Genomic DNA, 23,141 nt, shown 5'->3' with positions numbered 1-23,141 from the left:
TTGACCTTTTGTCAGCAGAATTTCGCCAATCTCATCATTCCAGAAATTGTGCACTTACTGCCAACTTCATATCTCATTTCCGCATCATGACGCTTGGGCAGATTCATAACGAGTTTCGTGAAATCAGAGCGCCCGTCATTCCATCCTGCGAGAGCATCATGACATTGCATTGATTTCCACTCCCACACACCCACACAGTGACACGTGTGCTCTGTTGCTCAAACCTACACAGCATCCCCAGCACCGTCAAACCCCCACACCTGTAGGGCGGGCTGCGGTGTGGCCCAGTGGCCGTGACCCATATCTGGCCCCAGTCAGTCATTATCGTCGTCGTCGTCGTTCCAGCAGTCAACAGTCAAATACACACACCTGGTGCTGATCCTGGGACGACCCAAACCACACGCGTAAGTGCGTGTGTGTGTGTGTGTGTGGCTCACAGGATTCGACACCTGTCCTCACTGCGACACGTGACCGCAGCCTCAACCGTGGTAGCAGCAACCAACAACCGGAACGGCCTAACCGGGATGCGATTTTAACCCTTTACCTATCACAGCAAAAAATCCGATGGTAAAATCGCATGCAAAAGCATGCACATCACCTTCGTCAAAATAAACACTTAGTATTACACACTGCATGTACAATTTTTGCAAACACAAAAAAAGTTGCAACCGACGGGATTCAAACCCAGAACCAATAGTAAGGACTGGCGCCTTAGCCCACTCGGCCGTCAGACCGATGAAAAGCTCTAAGGATAAACGCATATATGAGCTTGACATTTCGGTCAAGTAGGTTTCCCATACTGATGGGCTACATATTTCAGAGTGTAATATTACACAGAATTTCATAAAATAATGCAACATTTATTTTACACCCAGGCCTTTTACACGCAGCTGGATTACTACTTTATTTGCTGTGTTTACTGTGATTGAAATGTTGAAGAAGAACTTGTTTGAATGAGTATTTAAATTTCACTAATACTACACAGTGAAAAAAATCATGGTAAAATTTCATCTAAAAAGAAGTACATCTTTTATGTCAGAAAAAAGCTTTGATAGTCCAGTTTTCACAGCGGCGAGTTGGCCGTGCGAGATGGGGCGCGGACTTAGTAAGCAAGATATAATTATCGCCGGTTTGATATTTTTTTGGGATTATATATATTTTTTCCTAGCGTCTGCCAGATGTAAATTTACACATTATTAGAGGTAAAATTAAAGCTTTTTTCTGACATTAAAGATGTACTCCTTTTTAGATGAAATTTTACCATGATTTTTTATTGTGTAATTAGCACTAAAGAATTTGTTTCAAAACAGTAAAACAACTGTTGACTAGAGAAATTTGTGTGTTGATTACAATATATTTAATAAGAACCCTCTTCCGTTATTTTTTTTAATCTGTTCTTCAATTTAATGTTGTCTGGAAAGTTATTTTTTAACTAACTTTTCTTCCTATGTTCTCCTGCATATTCCATATCCAGGGTTTTTTTCAAAGATCCTATAAGCTATTGCCTTTCATATTCAGCACAACAAGTCTTGAGTTTAATTTTTTTTTTAAATGGTCCAATAAACCAAATTTTCAGTTTTTGCTTTTTGCGTGTTTTTTTAATACCCCTGACTCAAGGTGGTTTCAAAACACTCAAAAAGCAAAAACTGGAAATTTAGTTTACAGGACCTATTATATGAATTTTCATGACTTTTGCAATAGTGATAAATTTTTGGTTCAAAAGTCCCTAAATTTTCATTAAAAAAAACGAAAAATATACGGTATTTTGTCCTAATGTCATGGTTCGAAATCCGGACACTTAGTAGCATATCATTTTTGTTATATAGCTGGTAAAAAATCATGAAACAAGTTGGAAATGTAGAAATATCATCAGGATGTAATATAAACAATCAGTTTTAAGAGAATGCATGCAAAACATGTCTAACCATTTTCATCTTAATTTTAAAATTAAATGACTTCTGGAGTTTTCTTTAAAAATATCCAATAAACCAAATTTCCAGTTTTTGCTTTTTGGGTGCTTTTGAAATCGCCAGGGGTACTAAAAAACACCCAAAAAGCAAAAACTGAAAATTTGGTTTATTGGATCATTAAAAAAAATTAAACTCAAGACTTGTTGTGCTTTGAATCCTGGACACTGATAAAAGCTGTTTTAAAATCCGGACACTTTTGCTTCGAATTCCGTACACATGATTTTTCTTTTGAACCGCACAAATTTGACAGTGACAGTGTATAGCATTCTTTAGATATGAAATAAGCTGTTAACATTTAAACAATCGATATTTTAAATAAAAATTTGTTAGAACTTAAGGAAATCAAAACCATAAATTTCTGCTGTGCTTTCCGGTTTATCGGATGCCTATGAAATATTTCAGTGAAATGTTTCACATTTTTTGTAAATTATTTTATATAATTGTTTTGGCATTAACTACAGCGTTCAAACAAACTTTAAATGAATTAGAGGTGGGCAAAAACTTAAAAGAGCGAACGAACAGTGGCTCTCAAAAAAAGAACCGTGATTCTTTTTTCAACTCCGGTTTTTTGGAAGAACTGATTCAAGATGGCATGATTTTTGTTATAAATATATTTTATTGAATTTCCAAAAAATGTAGCACTTAATTTTTTTTTGAGAATTGCAAATGCAATTTCAAATATTTAAATGCTTATAAAAATTAATCCCAAAAGTAAATGATTTTCTAAACGAACTGAAAAAAACGCTTCATTGTACAACTGATTGTATATTAAAGTATGACCAGAATACAAATTTGAGTATTTCAAATTGCATAAGTTGTAAAATATGACCAAAAATCTACTGAATCAAAACAAAAATCAATCCATTTGTCCAATAAAACTTAGGCGTTTATTGACTTTATCAGAAAAAAAAATCAGAATGAATCAGAATGTAGAAAAGAGGTCACAGAATATTTTCTCTAAATAAAATATCAGCATTAGTTCTATTCTTGCAGAAATAAACGCAATTTTAAAATTAATAGCAGTTTGTCCAGCTTCCCTAGATTTAAGTTTGGATGCCAATCAATTACTCGAATGTTTAGGTCCGAGAAGAAATTTTGACATAGAGACCATAAAGACATAGGTTTTCAAGGGCATCTTCTCGTTTTGAGTTTTAAGTTTTTGTTTTATCAAATAATTTATAAAAGTCCAATGTGAAATAACTTATAAAATCACGCGATTCTAAAAAAACCCTTTTCATCCAAATTTTGGAAAAGAGCGAAAGAGCCGTTCAAAAGAGCGGCTCTTTTTAATGAGCGAACGAAAATGAGCGGCTCCTAAAAAAGAGCGGTTTTGCCCACCTCTAAAATGAATGTTGATGTAAGAATTCATCAAATAACACAGTTTTGGCATTCATAATGCGAACTTATATCCAAATAATTGATAAAACAAGATCCGGCTTTCGAAGCGTCCGGGGATTCGAATCATGATTTTCTTCAAACTTGGCAGATTCAATTATTTTTTTATTTGTCTTATACTTTGTTGGGGCTTTTTCTACAACAAAAAAAAAACTTTTTAATTGAATCGGTTCATCCACGAGAGTCTGTGTTTATTATTTGTATCTGTCCATACAAAAATGGTTTCTAAAGGTCAGTCCGAAAATTCAGGTAGAAAAATTTTTTTTTTTTCAATAATGTTCTAATTTTCAATAGAAATTTAAGTGTAATCAAGTGAAATCAATTTAAAATGCGTTTATAATAATTTTTAGCATGTTAAAAATTTTTCTATAATTTTTTTAAATTTTTGATGTACAAAACCGCAAAAAAATCTCGTGAAAAAATTGTTATGTCAAATCTTTTTTTTTTTACTTATAATTACATATCATCTTTACGGGTGTATAATGCATTTTCCAATGTTTTTTTTTTCATTGATTGTCCTCGCTTGTTAATTCAATTTTTTTGCCTCCTCAACCATTCGAACTTGGCCTGAGTCGAGGGATTAAAAATTGGAAAATATTTCATCGGCCTAATTATATTTTAAATGCAAAATATATACCCTTTGATTTTTTTTGCTTCCTGACTTTTTGTTTTATTTAATGCTAGTTTTTTTTTTAATTTGACTAGTTTTTTTTAAATGAAAATTAGTTGACTAATAACCAAAATATCTTAAGTTGAATTTATATATTTTTTAAATTTACTTGATGATTTCTTGATTAAAAATCGTATGACAATTAGAAAAAAATTCTTTTTCTTGATTTTTTTTTATTTTTTGCTCTTATCAGAACCAAACTGCTGAACATTTTGGCAAGACTGAAATTTATTTCACTTCGGTATAGAGTGCATCTTCGAGCAATCGATTTTCGGTTCTAGGTCATTTTCACAGATAGTTTTCCGATCTAAACTTTAAAGGTTTCAGAAAATAATTTCGCTATTTAAAAAAATCTTTTTGCTTGAGGAAGTATTTTCACAACTATCCTTTTATCTTATTTTCGAATTTCGAAATGAAAAATAAATATGTTTAAATCATTTTCACATTTTTTCTATATTTTTTTAACAAAAAAAAAACCGTCAACTTTAACGACCCACAGGACTCTTGCAAGTTTCTGCTCGAACCGACTGCTCCCACCCCAGAATTGGAACCGACGACCTTTGGATTGCATGATTTATGTTTGCAGTAAATTTTGACGCATTTTTGGATATTTAATTCTCCTTTTGGCACTGCTTAATGCAGTTTTTTAATTCGTATTTAAAACATTTTACAATCTCTTAATTGCCCAAACAAACAGGAACGTGAGCGGGGGATCCCCACGTTTCTTCCTCCCCTGTAGATTCAGAAATGTATTGTTGTTTGAACATTCGTGTTCAAACTCAATCTATTTCAACGAATCATCTTTGCGGTTAATTTTACGCAGTTGGCCTGGCCGCTTTAACGTTTTGTGATGTTTCAATGCAATCTATTGCAATGGGGCACTGCAAATGTTAATAATGACAAGAGGATGCTAGGCGTTAATCAACCTAAGGCATTCTCCAGGATGCCCTCGAAAGACTGGCTGCGCTAGGGTTAGATTAGATTAGATTAGATTAGATTAGATAAAACATATTACAATCTCTTGAGCTTGATAAAATTTACGTAAAACAAATTTCGAAAACATTAAAGCAATTGTATTCATTTCAAATGATAGTTAAACTAACTGTGTTTGAAACATTTTGAGAAGCTGATATTTAAATATTCGTTTTTATGCCTGACCACCAAGGGTTAGGTGACTTTCTGGCTCAATCTTCGTGGAAAACCGCGAAGGGCAGGGTTAACCACCCTATACCACACAGCCTCCCGTACCCTTTCTGTGTATTTGCAGCGGGAGCACTCGTGCGCGGATGTATTTGTGCATTATAGTCACAATAACGACGTCGACGACAGGAGCGATGATGATGAAGATGGGGAATGTTTCGTTACGGGAGCAATAAATAGGTCACGAACAGGGCTCTTTTTTCCCCATTCATACACACACAAACTATGAAGAACTACACACACATACCCATACAGAAATGGAGGCTCCAGGACGACGTCGAGGACAACGATAATGGTGGAGAGCAAAAAAGAGTGCTCTCCTTTGAGTCCCTAATGGTTGCCTTGGGAGAAGTGCGGCTGCACCCGTGCAAAGCTAATAAATTGGAGAGGATTTTTCATTTATTTCAATTATGCGATAAACATTTGAACTGGAAAATTGTTGGCAGGAGCGCCAAGGCTTGACGATTTTTGTGCAAGGATGTTGTCAACGTGATGTTTGCTTATACTTGGCGCAACCTTCTTTTTAAACCTATCCGCGTTCCACTGAGAGATTTGAACTGATGATCTTTTGTTTGCGAGTCCACCTGGAGTGACCTAAAAGGTCTTATTGAAAAATACGAACCGATATCGACTGGGATCGAACCCAGGCCAACTGAGTTGAGAGGCGAAATTAGGGATAAAATATAAAATTTCAATTTAAGACAAATTTGTAGAATATATTGTAATATATTATATTAGAATATATTGTAATATATTATATTAGAATATATTGTAATATATTATAATTTTATATTCATAATACTTGTTAAAACATTGCTTTTAAATTTTTATCAAAAAATAATGTTGTTAGTGAGCCTCTCAAGCCTATTATAAATAGAGACAACATGTTTTGTGGTAATATAATCACATTTTCCACCAAAAAAAAGCTCCCTCCGGGCTCATCTCTCTGACATGCACTCAGCACTGTTACATATTTAAACATAAATCATATACCCCAACACGCCAAACTCCCCAAAAAGGGGTCCGGAAATTCAATCACAACATATCAAAATAAGCTCTTCCACACATTAATTTTATTAATCCTTGGGGGACGACCATGGCCAACCAACCAACTGGGTCGAATTTCATTTCGAATCCTTTTCGCCATCAAGCGTCGCGTCACCCCAAGTGTGGGAGTGTTGGTTGGTTTCCTGTGCCAAAGTCTAATGGACCGTGAAAAGTTGGCACGAGGACGTGCCTCGAATGGAACAACGCGATGAGTTAAAAGAAAGAGAGATAAAAAGAATGCGAAAAACGGTTGCAATTGAGTTTTCCAAGTGTTGGACAGTTGGAGAGAAAAGGAGGATTTTTATTATGAGACTTGTTATCAAGTTGAAATGATCTTCTAGAGCGATTTGATGTTTTCATCTGTCTAACAAGTTTGTGCTTTTTTGTTAATATTTTGTCAAAGCAGAATATTTTTTTTCTATTTTTTTTATTGATTATTTATTTTCTAAATAATTCTACTTTGAGTCAGCAGAAGCTTTAGTCAACTTTCGAAAAATAAGTTTTGTCTGTGCCTGTGGTGTAGCATCATAATCTGTCTATATAAGTTGGTGTTATTTAATATTTTTTGAATTTTTTTTAACTTTTTTATTTGGGAAAAAATATCGGAAATTTATGTGAGCAAAATTTCAAGTCGATTCTCAATCATTGTTATCCGAGCATTCGTTGGTGAAGGTTGTCTGAATCAACATGACTCGTCGCGTCCCGGCGCAAAACGCCGGCAATATTGCCCTACCTGCGGCTCAAGCAGGCAAAAAAGTGGGAATTTCCAAAAGGAAGGTTGAGGCCTCAACTGATGGCCAAAAACCGGGGATTTCCAAAGGAAGGTGCTTTTGGAAGTGACATCGAACAGCAAAAAGACGAAAAAGAGCGACGGTACTGTACCGATGGATGAGGAGGAGGAGAACTCTTCGTCGCACGAGGAGCAGCTATTGAAGAACAACAAGTTCGCTGGACTGCCTGACGAGGACCAGGTAGCGGAAGCAAAGGAGAATGAAGTGAAACAGCGAAAGGAGAAACTGCCTCCTTTTTATGTGCGGCAATCAGCAGCAACGATCGACTTTCGAGCGGGGCTGGTTGAACTCATCAAGTCTGGGAAAGTCCTAGGCAACATTCGTCTGTGTCAGGACGGATTTAAGGTGCTGGTGCAATCCAGGCAGCACTATCAACTGGTCAAGGATTACTTGACCGAAAACGAGGCGGAGTACTTTACCCATGATGTCGCCATGGATAAGCCGTACAAAATCGTCGTCAGAGGTCTGTACGACATGCCAGTGGAGGAATTAGCTGCCGAGCTAAAAGTTTTGAAACTGGATGTGTTGGCCGTGCACAAAATGAGCCGACGCAACAAAGACATCAAGTACCGTGACCAGCTCTACCTGCTGCATTTGGCTAAGGGATCGACGACGCTTCCTGAGCTGAAGGCAATTCGAGCGGTTTTCAACATTATCGTGTCGTGGGAGCGATACCGACCAGTGCATCGTGACGTCACACAATGCTTCAACTGCCTGGGTTTCGGGCACGGAGGTAAGAACTGCCACCTGAAGCGTCGTTGCGCCAAATGTGGTACCGATGCGCACATCACATCCCAGTGCATCCAAGATTCGCTGGTGAAGTGCCTCAACTGCAACGGTGAGCACTCGTCAACCGACCGAAAGTGCCCCAAGAGAGCTGAGTTCGTGAAAATTCGGCAGCAAGCATCGACGAAGAATCAGCCTCAGCGTCGTAGAACTCCTCCAGCCCTGGTGGAGCAAAATTTTCCACCTCTTCAACCGCGACGCCAGGTCCCGAACTTGGCACCGTTGCCGTTGGATCCCAGGAAGAGAGCTGAGATGAATCATCCACGGCCGGGTTCCAGCCAGGAGCCGAGACCGCCACCACCGGGCTTCAGCCAGGAGCCAAGACCAACCCAAGAACCAGCAGTTGAGGAAAATGGTAATGATCTTTACACCTCAACCGAACTCCTCAATATTTTCAAACAGATGTCCGCTGCACTGCGTGGATGCAAAACCAAGACCCAGCAGATTGAAGTGCTGACCTCGTTCGTCATCCAGTATGGATCGTAGGTCCCTCAAGCTGCTGAATTGGAACGCTTGCTCCATTAGGAGGAAGAATTTAGAGCTGGTGGATTTTCTTCGCGAGAAGGAGATCGACGTAGCTGCCATCACGGAAACTCATCTGAAGCCCGGTGAAAAAGTTTATCTGCAAAACTACAAGATCGCGACGCAGCTCGATAGGACCACCTCTGGAGGAGGAGGTGTGCTTGTCGCTGTTCATCGTGATCTCAAGCCACGCCGGCTGCCACACTTTAAGCTGGACATCATCGAGGCCGTTGGAGTGGAAATTCCCACTTCGGTTGGCCCAGTACTCTTCATTGCTGCATACTGCCCACGTCAGGTGAATGCCAGAGATGGTTCAGCAGCAAAACTGAAGAGCGATATCCAGAAGCTGACACGGCGGAGCGCAAAGTACATCATCGCTGGTGACCTCAACGCGAAGCATGAAGTTTGGGGCAACAGCAGGAGGAATCGGAACGGAGTGATTCTGCACAACGATCTGCAAAACGGATACTACAACGTTGTGAGTCCGGATCGTCCAACGAGGGTGGCTCGGTCTGGGAATCACTCAATCATCGACTTCTTCATTACCAATATGGCTGAGAACGTGGCTCATCCTGAGGTGTTTGAAGAGTTGAGTTCTGATCACTATCCGGTGGTTGTGGAGGTTGGAGCTTCCGTTACTCCGCAGCGGCAACCAACCCGGAAAGATTACCACAACGTTGACTGGCAGCAGTTTCAGCAAGTGGTCGACAGCAACATCGACTATGATCAACACCCGGAAACTTCTGCTGATATTGATCGTTCGCTGGAGGTGATCCAGCAGGCTATCAACCAAGCAGAGGCTGCCAACGTTCGGGAGGTTCCTGTTAATTTTAAGGTAACTGATATTGACGTAGATACTAAACACTTGATTAGACTTAGGAATGTTTATAGGAGACAATATCAACGGACTGGGGACTATGACAAAAGATTTCAGTGAACAATTTGAACAAAATCATACAAGACCGACTTGACAATATCAGAAATCAAGAATTTTCAAAACATGTAAGCCAGCTTGGGAATTATTCAAAACCATTTTGGAAACTTTCAAAAGTTCTTAAAAACAAACCAAAGCCTATTCCTCCTCTTATTGTTGAGGATTCTCCTTTGATTACATCCGAGGAAAAGGCAAATGCACTTGGGCTTCATTTTGTTAGTTCACATAATCTTGGCGCTTCCATGACCAGCCGTAAAGAAACATCAGTTGCCAATAGTATTTCAACAATCAATGACTCTACCTTTGAATTTCCTGCAGATTCCCATGTTTCTGGTGAGGAAGTCAAAGTTGCAGTTAAACAAATGAAAAATATGAAAGCTCCAGGCTTTGATAACATTTTAATCTGGTGTTGAAAAAACAGAGTGATCAGTTCTTTCAACATCTAGCCAATATTTTCAATAAATGTTTGCAACTTGGTTACTTCCCCACCAATTGGAAGCTGGGCAAAGTCATACCAATTTTGAAGCCTCAAAAGATCCAACATCGCCAACAAGTTATCGTCCCATTAGTCTTTTGAGTAGTCTGTCCAAACTCTTTGAGAAGGTCATCTATTCAAGGCTTTTGGATTTTACCAACGATAATAATATAATTTTGAATGAGCAGTTTGGCTTCCGAAAGGGACATAATACTGCTCATCAGCTTACGAGAGTAACTAAAATCATCAAGCAGAACAAGCTTGAGTCTAAATCAACTGCTATGGCTTTGTTGGATGTTGAGAAGGCTTTTGACAATGTTTGGCATGATGGTTTGATACATAAACTGTATTTATACGGTTTTCCAATGTATCTTATCAAAATTATCCAGCACTATCTTTCGGAGAGATCGTTCAAGGTTTTTCTGAATGGGATTGCTTCTGGATTATTCAACATTGATGCTGGGGTTCCCAAGGAAGTATTCTTGGCCCACTTCTGTACAATATTTTTACATCTGATTTGCCTACTCTTCCTGGTAATGGTGTGTTGTCACTTTTTGCTGATGACACTGCCGTTATTTATAAGGGTAAAATAACCAGATATTTAGTTGGCCGTCTTCAGAAGGGTCTTGACGTTCTTTCCGAATACTTTGGCGACTGGAAAATTCGCATAAATGCAGCCAAAACTCAAACCATCATTTTTCCACTTTCCAAATCGGCCAGATTTGTCCCAAAGGATGATGTTTTGATTAAAATGAATGATGTTTCGATACCCTGGTCAAAGGAAGTTGTCTATTTAGGTCTCATACTTGACTCGAAACTTTTGTTTCGGCAGCATGTAGATAAAATATTGAACAAGTGCAGCATTCTCATCAGGTGTTTGTATCCTTTAATTAACAGAAAATCAAAGCTATCTTTGAAAAATAAGTTAGCAGTTTACAAACAAATAATTTACCCTGTTATTGAGTATGCAGTACCTGTTTGGGAGTGTTGCGCTAGAACTCATAAATTGAAGCTCCAGCGTGTCCAAAACAAGGTACTCAAAATGGTTTTGAATGTTCCTGGCTGGACAAGATCAAGTGAGGTTCATGAATTAGCAGAAGTTAAAATGTTGGATCAGAAGATTCAAGAAAAATGTTTGAAATTCAGGGAAAAATGTGCTATATCTGAATACCCCTTGATTCAAGGATTGGTTTAGTTTATGGTAAGATTAAGTTAGTTTTAGGTTAGGTTATGTTTTCTTAACATTTTTTTCCTCATTGTACCTAGTGTTACAAAAATGATAAATCATATACTTTTAAAGTTATAAAAATGAACAGTGTTTAAATCACGAAAAGCAAACTAAAGCTGAAGAGCCACAGCTGACCACTTATTATGTAAACCAAATGTAATTATTATAAGAAAGATTCAATAAAGTATATTTAATTCAAAAAAAGTCGATTCTCAAAAATGGGTTTTGTCTGTGCTGCGAGAGTGGCATCATAATTTTGGATAAAATATACTTCTCATTCCATAACGTGAGCGGAAGCAGCGGCAAAATCTCTTCATTCACCCCCTTCTGCCATCTGTCGGAACGAATGTGTGTAATGTGTCTTGTGTATGAGTTTTTGGTTGTGGCACCCCAGAAATGTGTTCTTTCAAGAACCTGAAGTGAAAAGCTGATTATCTGAATAGAAGACAGTTGTTTTTGGTGCATGAATGGGTTTTGTGATTTATGCTGCAAAAGAGTGGCGACTGCTCGGATAATAATACTCGAAATGGTTTTCTATGTTTTGTGTCATAAATTCCTGATGTGAATTTTTACCTTGGACATTTAGCACTTTTAAAATTTATTCTAGACTAAAATGATTGATGAGACCTCAAAGTTTTAATAACATCAATCTCCTCCAAACCAATCTCGAAAGATAATCTCCTTAAAATTAAAAGAATCCCGCACACCGAGATCAATTTTTCACAATCGCGCTAAACTTTAATTATTTATCCACCTGAGTAACCAACACGAGCCAACGAAGAAGCCTGGTCAAACGATTCCAACGCCAAAGGCACGTGCTGCGCCGCTTGGTCTGGCCTCTTGAACCGGTCGTGGTTCGCCGTTATGACCTCTTTCCGTTTTTCCACAGCTAGGATAGAGAATGAAAAATATCTGCGAGATATTGTGTGCTCCTTAAACTAGATCAGTTTTATGCCTTGGTCTAATATTTTTTCGATTAAATTTTCTGTATTTTTTTCAATCTCACTAAAAAAAACCTCAAAATATTTGTTATTACAATATGGGTACCAAATGATCGTGTTTTGTCCTACATTTGGAATGTTTTTGAAAATACTGATTTTTTTTACAATATTGGTATAAAATGATTGGAATTTTTTTCATACATTTCGAATTGAATTGCAATTTTTGAAAATACTCAACATTTTTACAAAACTACGTATTTTCGAAAAAAAAAATACTCGAAATTTCCTTTTTTTTTGCAATATGGGTATCAAATGATCGGAACTTTTTCTTTCATTTGGAATGTAATAACAACATTTTTTGAAAATACTCAAAATTTTCATAAAACTACGTATTTTTGAAAAAAATACTCAAAATTTTAGTTTTTCACAATATGGGTATCAATTGATCGGAATTTTGAATGTAATTACATTCTTTTTTTGAAAATACCCAAAATTTTCACAAAACCACGTATTTTCGAAAAAAAAACACTCAAAATTTCAGTTGGGTAACAAATGATCGAAATGTTTTCAAACATTTCGAATGTATTAAATTTTGAAAATTTGAAATGTTTAGCATTGTTTAGAAAATGCGTAGTTATGTGAAAATTTTGAGTATTTCAAAAAAAAATGTTATAGCTTTCGTAATTTTTAAAAAATTTCGATCATTTGATACTCACATTGTGAAAAACTGAAATTTGGAGTTTTTTTTTTCGGAAATATGCAGTTTCGTGAAAAATTTTAGTGTTTAAAAAAAATGATACTATATTCGAAATGTATGAAAACGTCCCAATCATTTGATACCCATATTGCAATAACAATAATTTTGAGTATTTTTTCATTGCATTTTCAAAAAACAAGAAAAATACGTATTTTTGTGAAAATCGATACCTGCCATTTTCCCGATTCCAAAACACTATAATTTTCTGTTGTTAGTATGATTTTTCATACAATTATAGCCAATGTCTTCCATAGCACTGGGCCATGCTTAACCGAGGCAGCTGAACTAATCAAAACCGGGGCAGCCCGGGCAGACGGTAATAACAAAATTCATGCCATTTCAATAACAACTACTGTTAAAATAACACAAAATGTTATGGAATCTTCTTTAACAATCCATTTTTTGCATAAGAGATTAATAACAGTTTATATTATCATAACATCATTTGTTCTTGGTCTGATATTGGTTGAAAGCCAAAACAACTTGGGAATAACATGTTATGGAAGAATATCGCCAACTGTTATTGGGATGATCGGATTACTGCCGTTCTACGCATAATTGTCTCATGTTCAAAAAGAGCAACTGAGAAAAACGCAGTTGCAATTTTTCGACCGATTTCTGTGTTTCTACGCATAATTGTCCCGTGAGTTCCTATCCACCCTATGTGTACCTAATCGCCCCAGTCAGTAATATATCACTCTTATTTATGATCCTCTTGCTATACGATACGAAAACACGACATAATGCTTCGTTAAACTAATCATTCAGTGAATGAAAATACTTGGTGGGACAATTATGCGTGGAAGTGTAACGATGGGACAAACAGACATGGGGTTTTTTTTTAATGAGTTTCCGAACAAAGTACAAGATTTTATGTGTTTTTCTTAAAATATACGACAAACTAAACTTAATAATGTCAAAAAGTCAAAATCGTCCAAAAATGACATGGGACAATTATGCGTAGAGCGGTAGATAAGCTGTTAAAATAACAAAAAAATAATAACAAAGATTTGTTCGAAGAATAACCTAAAATGTTATTAGTCTGTTATAACAATAACGATCCAATACCAAAAAAATCATAACGACGAATAACAAATTTTGTTATAAATAACATAAAATGTTATTGGCCTGGTATTTTTAAATATCAAAAAATGTTATTCCCAAGTTATCTCCGTCTGCTCGGGAGTGCAAAACCGAGGCGTGCAAAATCGGGGCATGACTGTATATATTTTTTTAAATCTGGGGAACAGATTTTCTGATCAATTTGTTGTCTTCAACAAAGTTGTAGATAGAACTAAGTACTTCTCAGAAAAAAATAACAAATTAATTAATCTTTTTTTGATTCGACTTTTCACACAAAATATCGCATTGCGCAAAATAATCATTTTTGAAAAATTAATGTTTTAGACAACAAAAAATGCCAACAATTTGAGTTATGGCATAAGTTAGTCAAAGTTCATTTTCCAATTTTTGAAAAAATAATATTTTTTGATAATTTGATAACGATAAATTCCCTTTTGGTTAAAACGCGACTTTTTTAACCTGTAGAAATCACGTCACAATTGACCATCTCTCAAAATATTTTTTGAAAATTTCCTACAAATTTGCCTGAAAGACATTGTAGATTGGACCAGTGCACAGTGGTGCAGATCGCAAAATTTAGTCGAAAATGGATTTTCCGTAAAATGATGATGTTTTGGAGCTTAAGTAGAGTTATTGCAAATGAAAAGGGGCAACTTTTGGTTTGGTTAAAAATTAGGGTAGTTCGCGATTAGGGTGATTTTGTCTAACTTTTAGGAATATTTTTGGGATTTTTTTTTTGTCTTCTAGAAAGCTGTTGGGATTGCTAATCTAAGCAACTTTGTCCAAGACACCAACAGTTGATTTTGTAATCTACGCCAAACATTTTTATTTTTTGACAAGTAAATTTGGACTCAATGGTCAAAAGTTACAGTCATTTTAAAGTAAAAAAGATGCAAATTTTAAATTTAAATATCTCGAAAAGGCGCAATTATTAGCGCCAGTTTGCTTTTGAAAGAGATCAAAGTATAAAAAAAACTATTTTTGTCATATTTTGGGTTTCCATGTGAGAACGCGAAAGAGAGGAATGTTTCTCGTGGTAGCGCGAGAATACCAACACTGCATTTGGATGGCCTTAATCATTTACGTTTGTTCATATGAACTTGTTTCTTTAATCTAAATAAAAAAAAATCGTTGTCTGAATTGTCAGAAAATGTATCAGGTATAGTTTTTGCTGTGCTGCATTTTTGGTTTGAATTTAGTTAACTCGTTACTTGCATAACACATCTCGACATGTTTGAAGTTGATGTGAGTAAATTAAACGCTTCAGTTTCGACAGAAATGAATTTTAGTGGATTTCCTGCGAAAACACAACGTGGTAAATGTTGGTTTCAAATGCTATTGAGTTGTTTAAAAAAACCAAGCGTCTCCATTGAATCAAACTTTCTTATAATAAATCCGTGGAGGCGCTTGGTGACGCAATTATGACCTAAATTTACAACTTTATGCTTTCGTATAAAATTCACTTAAATTAAATTGTGTCGATTGGAGTATGTTCAGGAAGGCCAAATCTATGATACCTTGACGAAACTTAAGTTTTTACTGACATCAACTTAAAATGTCGAATTGTGTAATTTAAATTTTAATTGAATAAATTTTGTGTATGGTTTTACTGATATACGGTAATGCACTAAATCCGCTTTGCCAAAGGATACTTCAATAACAAGAAAACTTCGAAATGGTCTGACCATAAAGAACTGCTGGCGTTGCACCACCGCCAATAGCGTGAAACGAATGATTTTTTTTTTCTTTTCGGTAGGAGAGATGAACCAATTGTAGCTATTCTAATTTTCTTTCTGCAAAATCAAAATTAAATTTTAATACCTTAAAAAAAATGTCTCAACATTTATCTCCAAAAAGCACTTCACTCAAACAAAAAGAAGTCATTAAATTTGCAAGCTGCTAAAATTTATCCCTGAAACGTGTACCCTCGTTCTGGAAACTCCCCCTTTTGGCACGCTCGCCTAATATGCACAATATTCTCGTCTCGTCCGCCTTTTTCCTTTGGGTGGTGAAAATTGTTCTTTGTGTGTCTGCGGGTAGAGAAAACGGGACGAAGTGGCAGCTTTTCCAGTGACCAGCTGCTGCTGCTGACCTGTGTTTTGTCTTCCGTGGAAAGTCGCTTTTTGCTATAGAGAGCTTCGTAGCAGCACATCTTTTGGCCAGGGCAGACTTCGACGGAAAAACGTCGAACGGGGAGCCCCGTAAAGAGGATTAATTTATTTCAAATTAAATTAGCGAGATGATTGAGAGAAAATTAAATTTTGCCCCATTTTCGGCCGGTCGGTATTGTTATGATGGGAGAGCCGGAAGCGTGCCCGAGCTGGACTAAGCCAGATAATGGTGGAGGCACGTGGTCCTGTTGGTTGAAGTTGAGAAGCTGGGATTAGGAGGCGAAGTTTTTATTGATTTATCTTGTTGTGGCATTTCATGATTGATCGTTGTGACGTTATAATTATGAAAAGTTGTCTTTTGCTTAAGTCAATCAAATTAGATGCCACAGCTAATTTGAATAACTTGCGAAAAGCATTATTTTGGTTGTTGCAAAATTAATCATGGTACAGACCTGTTATGCTATGCTATGCTACTATTACAATGACTTATTTTCATTATCACAAATGTTCAATGTTTGTTTTTGACTATGGAGCAATTCTCTACCGAAACCGGAAATGGAAATGGTTACTCATGGTCACAATTTTTAAAAATCTTAAAACTGCAAATATTTCGTTAAAATTAAACTTTCGGTGGCTAGGGGAAATTCTCGTATGTTAGGCAGGTTAAACGCTCGCTCCTAACTCCATCCAATTAGCTGATTTTCACTATTTATACAACGAATTCAGCAAAACTTTTGATAGAAACTTGCTTCCCGAGCAGACGGTAATAACAAAATTCATGCCATTTCAATAACAAATACTGTTAAAATAACAAAAAGCGTTATGGAATATTCTTGCAAAATCCATTTTTGAATAAGATTTGAATAACAGTTTGTGTTATCATAATACAATTTGTTATTGGTCTGATATTAAGGCTACCAACTGTACGGATTTTTTCATTACCATACGGATTTCCGACCCTCTTCGCGGATTTTTAACAGGCCGGAATTTTTGCAGGGAATTTTTTCGCATAATACGGATTTGTACGGAATTTTACCAATTTTTTAAACATTGAATTCTTTTTTTTATTTGGCCAAAGCTTTTGTTAACTAGACATTTTTATTTTTATTTTACTGTGAGTTTGATTTAAAATAGGAGAGTTTTCCGGGTTTCCTCAATTCAAACTTGATTATCAATAAGTCTAGAGTTTTTTTAAAGGTCCTATATACTATTGTCTTTCATATGTTGATAGAACCTTTAAAAAAATCTCGGATTGTTCTTTTAGAAATTCCTTACTAAATATATTTATCCATGAAAAGATCCAAAGGCCATCTAAAAATTGTGAAAACCTTTGAAAATTTGAATTAACAAATCTAGAGTTTTTTTAAAGGTCTTATAAACTGTTGTGTTTCACATGTTATAGGAACTTTTCAATATTTTTTTTTGGAAATGTGTTCGTGAAAACACTGAGAACGATATTATTCGTTAAAGCAAACTTGACATTTCGTTAACTTTAAAACTAAAAAAAATTAACTCTCTACAACCTAACCCCGCCTTTAGACGGGCTTCGATCTAAAAAATCGCCAACAATCCATTTTCCAATCGATTTTTGATCTGTAAACAGCATCGGAAAGAAGAACTCTTAAAATTTTAGGAAATTTATGGGTTGGAAGTTTTACTTGTTTTATGTGACTTTGCCAATGTTTTAAAAAAATGTCAGTTTTTATGGGTCAACTTTGGCTGTGTTTTTTACTAACATTTCCTATATTTTCAGTAAAAAAAAGTATGCAGTAATTTTTCGTAGTGACCCAGACTATGCCTCTACGCATTTTTTTGCAATTTAAATGATGATGGTGCCATTCTATAGCAGAAAATGTGAAAAACATGCAAAAATTTGAAAAAGTGACTGTAAAAATGTGAAAAAATAGATAGGCAAAATGTAATTATATTAGGTGGTAGAATAGGCCAAATACTAACAAAAACAAACATAAATTAAACAAGATAAATGCAAATTAAAATACTAAAAATAAAACAAGAAAAACATAAAACAAGAGAAGTAAAGTTTTTCGTAGAACAAAAGTTGCTCAAAATGACCTCCTGAACACGGAAAAAATAAATATATTCGAAAAAAAATTTGGGCGTTAGAGGGTTAAGAACATAACGTTTTGATTCAAATCACGGTTTATTTTATGAATACATTTAAACGTGCAAGTCATAAGTACTCTGATAGCATTTTGTGAAATTTGTAAACTGTAAAAACAACACAGTTTCTCAAACTTCTCAAATTTATTTAATTTCAATCATATAAATAATTCCTTGACAGTTTTTGTTATACCATGCTGTCATATCGTACGGATTTTTGCTCAGCAGGAGTTGGTAGCCTTAGTCTGATATTGATTGAATGCCAAAACAACTTTGAAATAACATTTTTTGTTATGGAAGAATACCGCCAACTGTTCTTGGGATGATCGGATTTGTTGTTAAAATAACAAAAAATAATAAAATTGTTATTAGTCTGTTTTTATCATGACAATCCAAAAACAAAAAAATCATAACGACGAATAACAATTCTTGTTATAAATAACATAAAATGTTATTGGCCTAGTATTTTCAAGTATCAAAAAATGTTATTCCCACGTTATTTTCGTCTGCTCGGGTTGCACCCTTCTGATTGAGCTATTTATCACTCGATTTCAGTTGAAAGCGCTTTTTATGAGCTGTAATTTAATGTCAAAGTGCTGATATGGCAACATTAGAGGCACGCTGGAATTAGATGCTGTTCCCCTATATCTTGAAAATGGGACCCTTTATCAAAAAATCTGAATTCGATTGCAAATTCAAATTTACATATAAAATTAGGGTAAAACTTTTTAGGAGTAAAATTTCGAGTTTTCCAAAAATCATTAATTTTTCAAAAATTCCTAACTTGGCGGCAGATTTTTTTACCAAACTTTTCTATGGCTCAAAAGGTGCGGGTTTTTATCCCCTAAAACATATTAAAAAATCTTGAAAATAGAAAAAATACGTGTTTTGGGAAATTGAGTTTTTGTGAAAAAACTGCTAATTAAAAAATAGACATTTTTCCGTTTTTCTCAATAGTGCTCAACAATACCTACAACTTTGCCGAAGACTCCAAATTGATCAGAAAATTCACTCAAAAGTTACAGCTGTTTAAATATTTACGAACCATTTTTGTATGGTCGAAATCGGCCGATTTCGTAGAGAATTGTTCTATTTTAATTTTCCACTTGTCTTTGGTGTTTCTTAGAACTATTGTTTGTTTAAAATTATACAATTCGGCGTACTGCTACCGTACCAAGTTTAACAGTTAAAAATATCTTGTAACTATAACTTAATTTCACGAATGAACAATACCTACTGCTGACGCTTACTTTTGTGTTACCATTTTAGCTGCAAAAAAACTCATCAAACCAGATTTATTGATCCTCCGGCAGCGTGCTTCCTCTCGACCCGGACAGGCGGTAATGACGAAATTCATGCCATTTCAATAAAAAAATTGTTAAAATAACAAAAAGTTTTATGGAATCTTCTTAAAAAGTCAATTTTTGCATAAGGATTTAATAACAGTTTCTGTTATCATAACAGAACTTGTTATTGGCCTGATATTGGTTGAAAGCCAAAACAACTTCGGAATAACATTTTTTGTTATGGAAAAAATTACTCAAACTGTTATTGGGATGATCGAATTAGTAAGAGTAACAAAAATTCGTTCCAAGAATAACTAAAAATGTTATAAGTCTGTTATTACTATAATCTAATAACAAAAAAATCATAGCGACGAATAACAAATCTTGTTAATTAACATAAAATGTTTTTGGCCTAGTATTTTCAAATCACAAAAAATGTTATTCCCAAGTTATTTCCGCCTGCTCGGGGATGCTTTTTCCTATTCCTTTAACAAGGAGGATTATTTATGTTTTTCCTCCACATTCACTGGTCAAGCGGGAAAACCTGCAGCAGTGCAACTTTTTGCCTTTCCCGCACTGAAAGGAGGTCGTCATTATAATTCAATCGGGAAATTGGAACACACAAAGTTGCGAGCAAAAGTTGATGAAAAACGCAAAAAAAATGTTTCTTATTTTATATATATTTTTTAAATGCTTTCTTTTCTCCTTTTTCTTGCAGTATGTCACGGAGAAAATGGGTGGTGCCGAGGGCACCAAACTCGACCTGGACTTTATGGAAATGGAAAGAGTAAGTTGTTCGTTTTCTATCGCTGATATTTTAAGGATTTTCTTTGAATATAGTTAGCAAATTGCAAGGAGTACAAGTTAAGATAGGGATTTCAGCTTGTAGTAAGCTGTTTGGTTCGTGACATTATACAACATTTTCTAACATTTTTCCAGAAAACAGACGTCACCGTAGAACTGGTCGAAGAGTTGCAAGCAAAAACGAAAGAATACTTGCAACCAAATCCAACGGCCAGAGCGAAGATGGCAGCGGTCAAAGGTATTTCTAAATTATCAGGTCAAGCTAAAAGTAATACTTATCCACAACCAGAAGGTATATTGGCCGACTGTATGCTGACATACGGTAAAAAGCTCGGCGAAGACAGTATCTTCGGTAAGTGTGCCCATTTCCGACGTTTGTCGCCCTTTTCGTTGTCGTTTCTTTCCTTTTTGCGATATAAATATCAATATAAATATAACACAACTCACACACACATATATATATATAAGTAAGCGCTTTGATAGCTTTTAACACACCCACACTCACATATGTCTATATTAACAAAAAAAAATAAAACCCGGAAGAAAGATTGTCCACTTGTCCCGATTTTCCCCCTTCTTTTTTGTTTAATGATCTTATTATTTTTCTCTATTGATTTCTCTGAACCCGCCGTGAGCTAATCAACTAACAGTGCGAAATTGTCCCCTTCTCTCACTTTTCTTTTGTGTACATAGCCCAGACATATGCTCAAGAGTGTGCGTGTTTTCCTCTGTGTGTGTGTGACAAACACGATATGTTTTGTCAAGCGTGCAAATCAGCGTGTACAGGCAGCCTCAATGTTCACTAAATGTCACCGCTGACGGGCAGATAATTCGCTTAAAGAAAGGTGTCAGAGCACTTAAAAAAAAAAAAAGAAAAAAATGCATCAAAATCAACAAAAAAATAAACTTTGACACCTTTCTCCCCTAAAACATCTTGACCATTGACAGATTAACCCAACCCCAAGCTTACCAAGAAGCCGTGTGTGTGTCATCTATTAACCCATTTCTATACTCTTATACTAGCGAGACTGAGACAGGTTATCGGGCTTAGTGTGAGGAGGAAGAAGAAAACCGCAAAACGTCTTATTCTCCCCTTTTTTCCATTCTAAAATGCTAAGCTCTTTGAACGAACTAGTTATCGTTGTTACTACAAGTTGATACCTTTATGTTTATTTTTTTTTTGGTTTCCTTTTGCGATCATCGTTTTCCTCTTTGGTTTTGCACTGTTAAAAAAAGTTGAATTACTGCGAGTTGAAAATTTGAAGATGCCAATTTAACTTTGTTTTGAAGTAATTATACATTATTTAATCTGTAAAAAATGAAATACATGGAAAGTATGGAAATGTTACGTGTTTCTTTTGTAAAATTATACTTCATTTTTGTTTGTATAAGAAAAACGGTAAAATTTCACATAGAAAACGGAGTAGAAATAAATTACTGAAAATGTAATGTAATTTTATTGTCTACTCTCTAATTTAGATAAAATTACATTAAAAGAGATAAGTTTACATCGGCCAATTGAAGTCACTTTTTAAATTAAACAAACCTAACCCGACAAACTTCGTCTTGACGTAAAGCTGGGTCGTTTATTCAGAGTTTACGTAAATTTTCCCATACAATCTGCAGATGCTCCGGAATCGGTCCCAGAGTGGCCAAAGTGGTAATTTTTTTTGGCACATAATCCTTCCTCGGGCTTACACGAACCTAACGCAACAAAAAGTGCCTTGATCCGACATTCCGTGATCAACTGATTCGCGTTCGAGCAAAACCATCGATTTTTTTAATATAAAGAATAACATGTAGAAAATGAAATTTCATTGAAAAAGATGGAAATTTTACATGTTTCTTTTGTAAAATAACACTGTTATTTCACATCACAAATTGAGTAAAATGACAAAATCTATTTTTTTTCTTTTTTTTATGTTATTTTATGTTCCTCGTTTAAATAAAATTACAGAAAAGAGGTAAATTTACATCTGCCAATTTTCCAATTTTGAACAAAATAAATGAAACTACAGTGAGTCGAAAATTTGAAGATGTTAATTTGCCTTTGTGTTAAAGTAATTTTACATGAATTAACGAGTAGCAAAATAATTTCAGCGAAAAGGATTAAAACTTAACATGTTTTTTTTATGTAACATTTTTTGTACTGTTTCACTTCATATCACAAACTGAGTAAAATTACATCAGCGTTTACAAATTTTCGTTTTCTCTAATTAATTAGGATAAAATAACATTAAAAAAGAGGTTAACATTCATCGATAAATTAGAGTAATTTATTTAATGAATTTAACATGTATACAACGAAATTACATGCAAAAGGATGCAAATTTTACATGTTTCTTATGTAAAACTGAACTGTTATTTCACATCGCAAACTAAAGTTGTAAAACTGCGTTGTAAAAGTTTACTTTTTTCAAAGCAATTTTATTTTTCACTCTTAAATAAATTAAACTAAAATGAGGTAAATTTACATGTGCCAAATTTTCAACTCGCCGTATATTTTACCTTTTTTAACTGTGTGCTTCACATATACACATGCTTAGTACCCCTGATAGTTCTTATTGACCAAAAGTGTCTGTAGTGTTCATCTCTCCTTGTAGTGGTTCCTTGATCTTGTTTTATACATTGAGTACAAATTTTACACAAATTTGATGGAACTAATTTAAACTTAAATTTTTCAAAGATTATTTTTACCATAAATGAGTGTGACATTAAAAAAAGGCCTAAAAATTAATCCAATATTGAACTGAAACTTTTTTTTTCTTACCATAGAAGCCATTTTGCATCACCTATAAAATCATCCATATATTTTCAGAAGATATCCTTAGAACAAAAGCTTTCAAAAAATTCCTGAGTCTTGAGATTTAATTGCGTTTGGCTGTATTTCCGAATTTTATAAAGTTTGCTCAAAATAAAACGGTGATAAAATTATCTGATCTTTTCGTTTTTTTTTATTTTGAAATTCAGTCTAACATTTCAAAGGATCGTAATATTGAATATTTGGTCCTTATAAAATG

The 23,141-nt window shown here is 35.0% G+C and overlaps 1 protein-coding gene across 9 annotated transcripts in view; it reads left to right on the top strand.

Annotated features, from left to right (window-relative positions):
* LOC6045890 (endophilin-A) overlaps positions 1–23,141 on the top strand; it is a 142,850-nt gene that overhangs the window by 75,519 nt on the left and 44,190 nt on the right. For 7 of the 9 annotated variants that reach the window (XM_038251666.1, XM_038251667.1, XM_038251671.1 and 4 more), the window contains 2 exons: positions 20,036–20,104; positions 20,257–20,473. In XM_038251666.1, coding sequence (XP_038107594.1) covers positions 20,036–20,104; positions 20,257–20,473 — 286 coding nt within the window. The remainder of the gene's footprint in view (positions 1–20,035; positions 20,105–20,256; positions 20,474–23,141) is intronic. The other 2 variants (XM_038251669.1, XM_038251668.1) reach the window with 2 other exon arrangements.

This window comes from Culex quinquefasciatus, chromosome 2 (assembly GCF_015732765.1).
Source record: "Culex quinquefasciatus strain JHB chromosome 2, VPISU_Cqui_1.0_pri_paternal, whole genome shotgun sequence".
Taxonomy (NCBI): domain Eukaryota; kingdom Metazoa; phylum Arthropoda; class Insecta; order Diptera; family Culicidae; genus Culex; species Culex quinquefasciatus.
The sequence above is the reverse complement of the archived record's forward strand: the minus strand, read 5'-3'. Positions and strand labels throughout refer to the sequence as shown.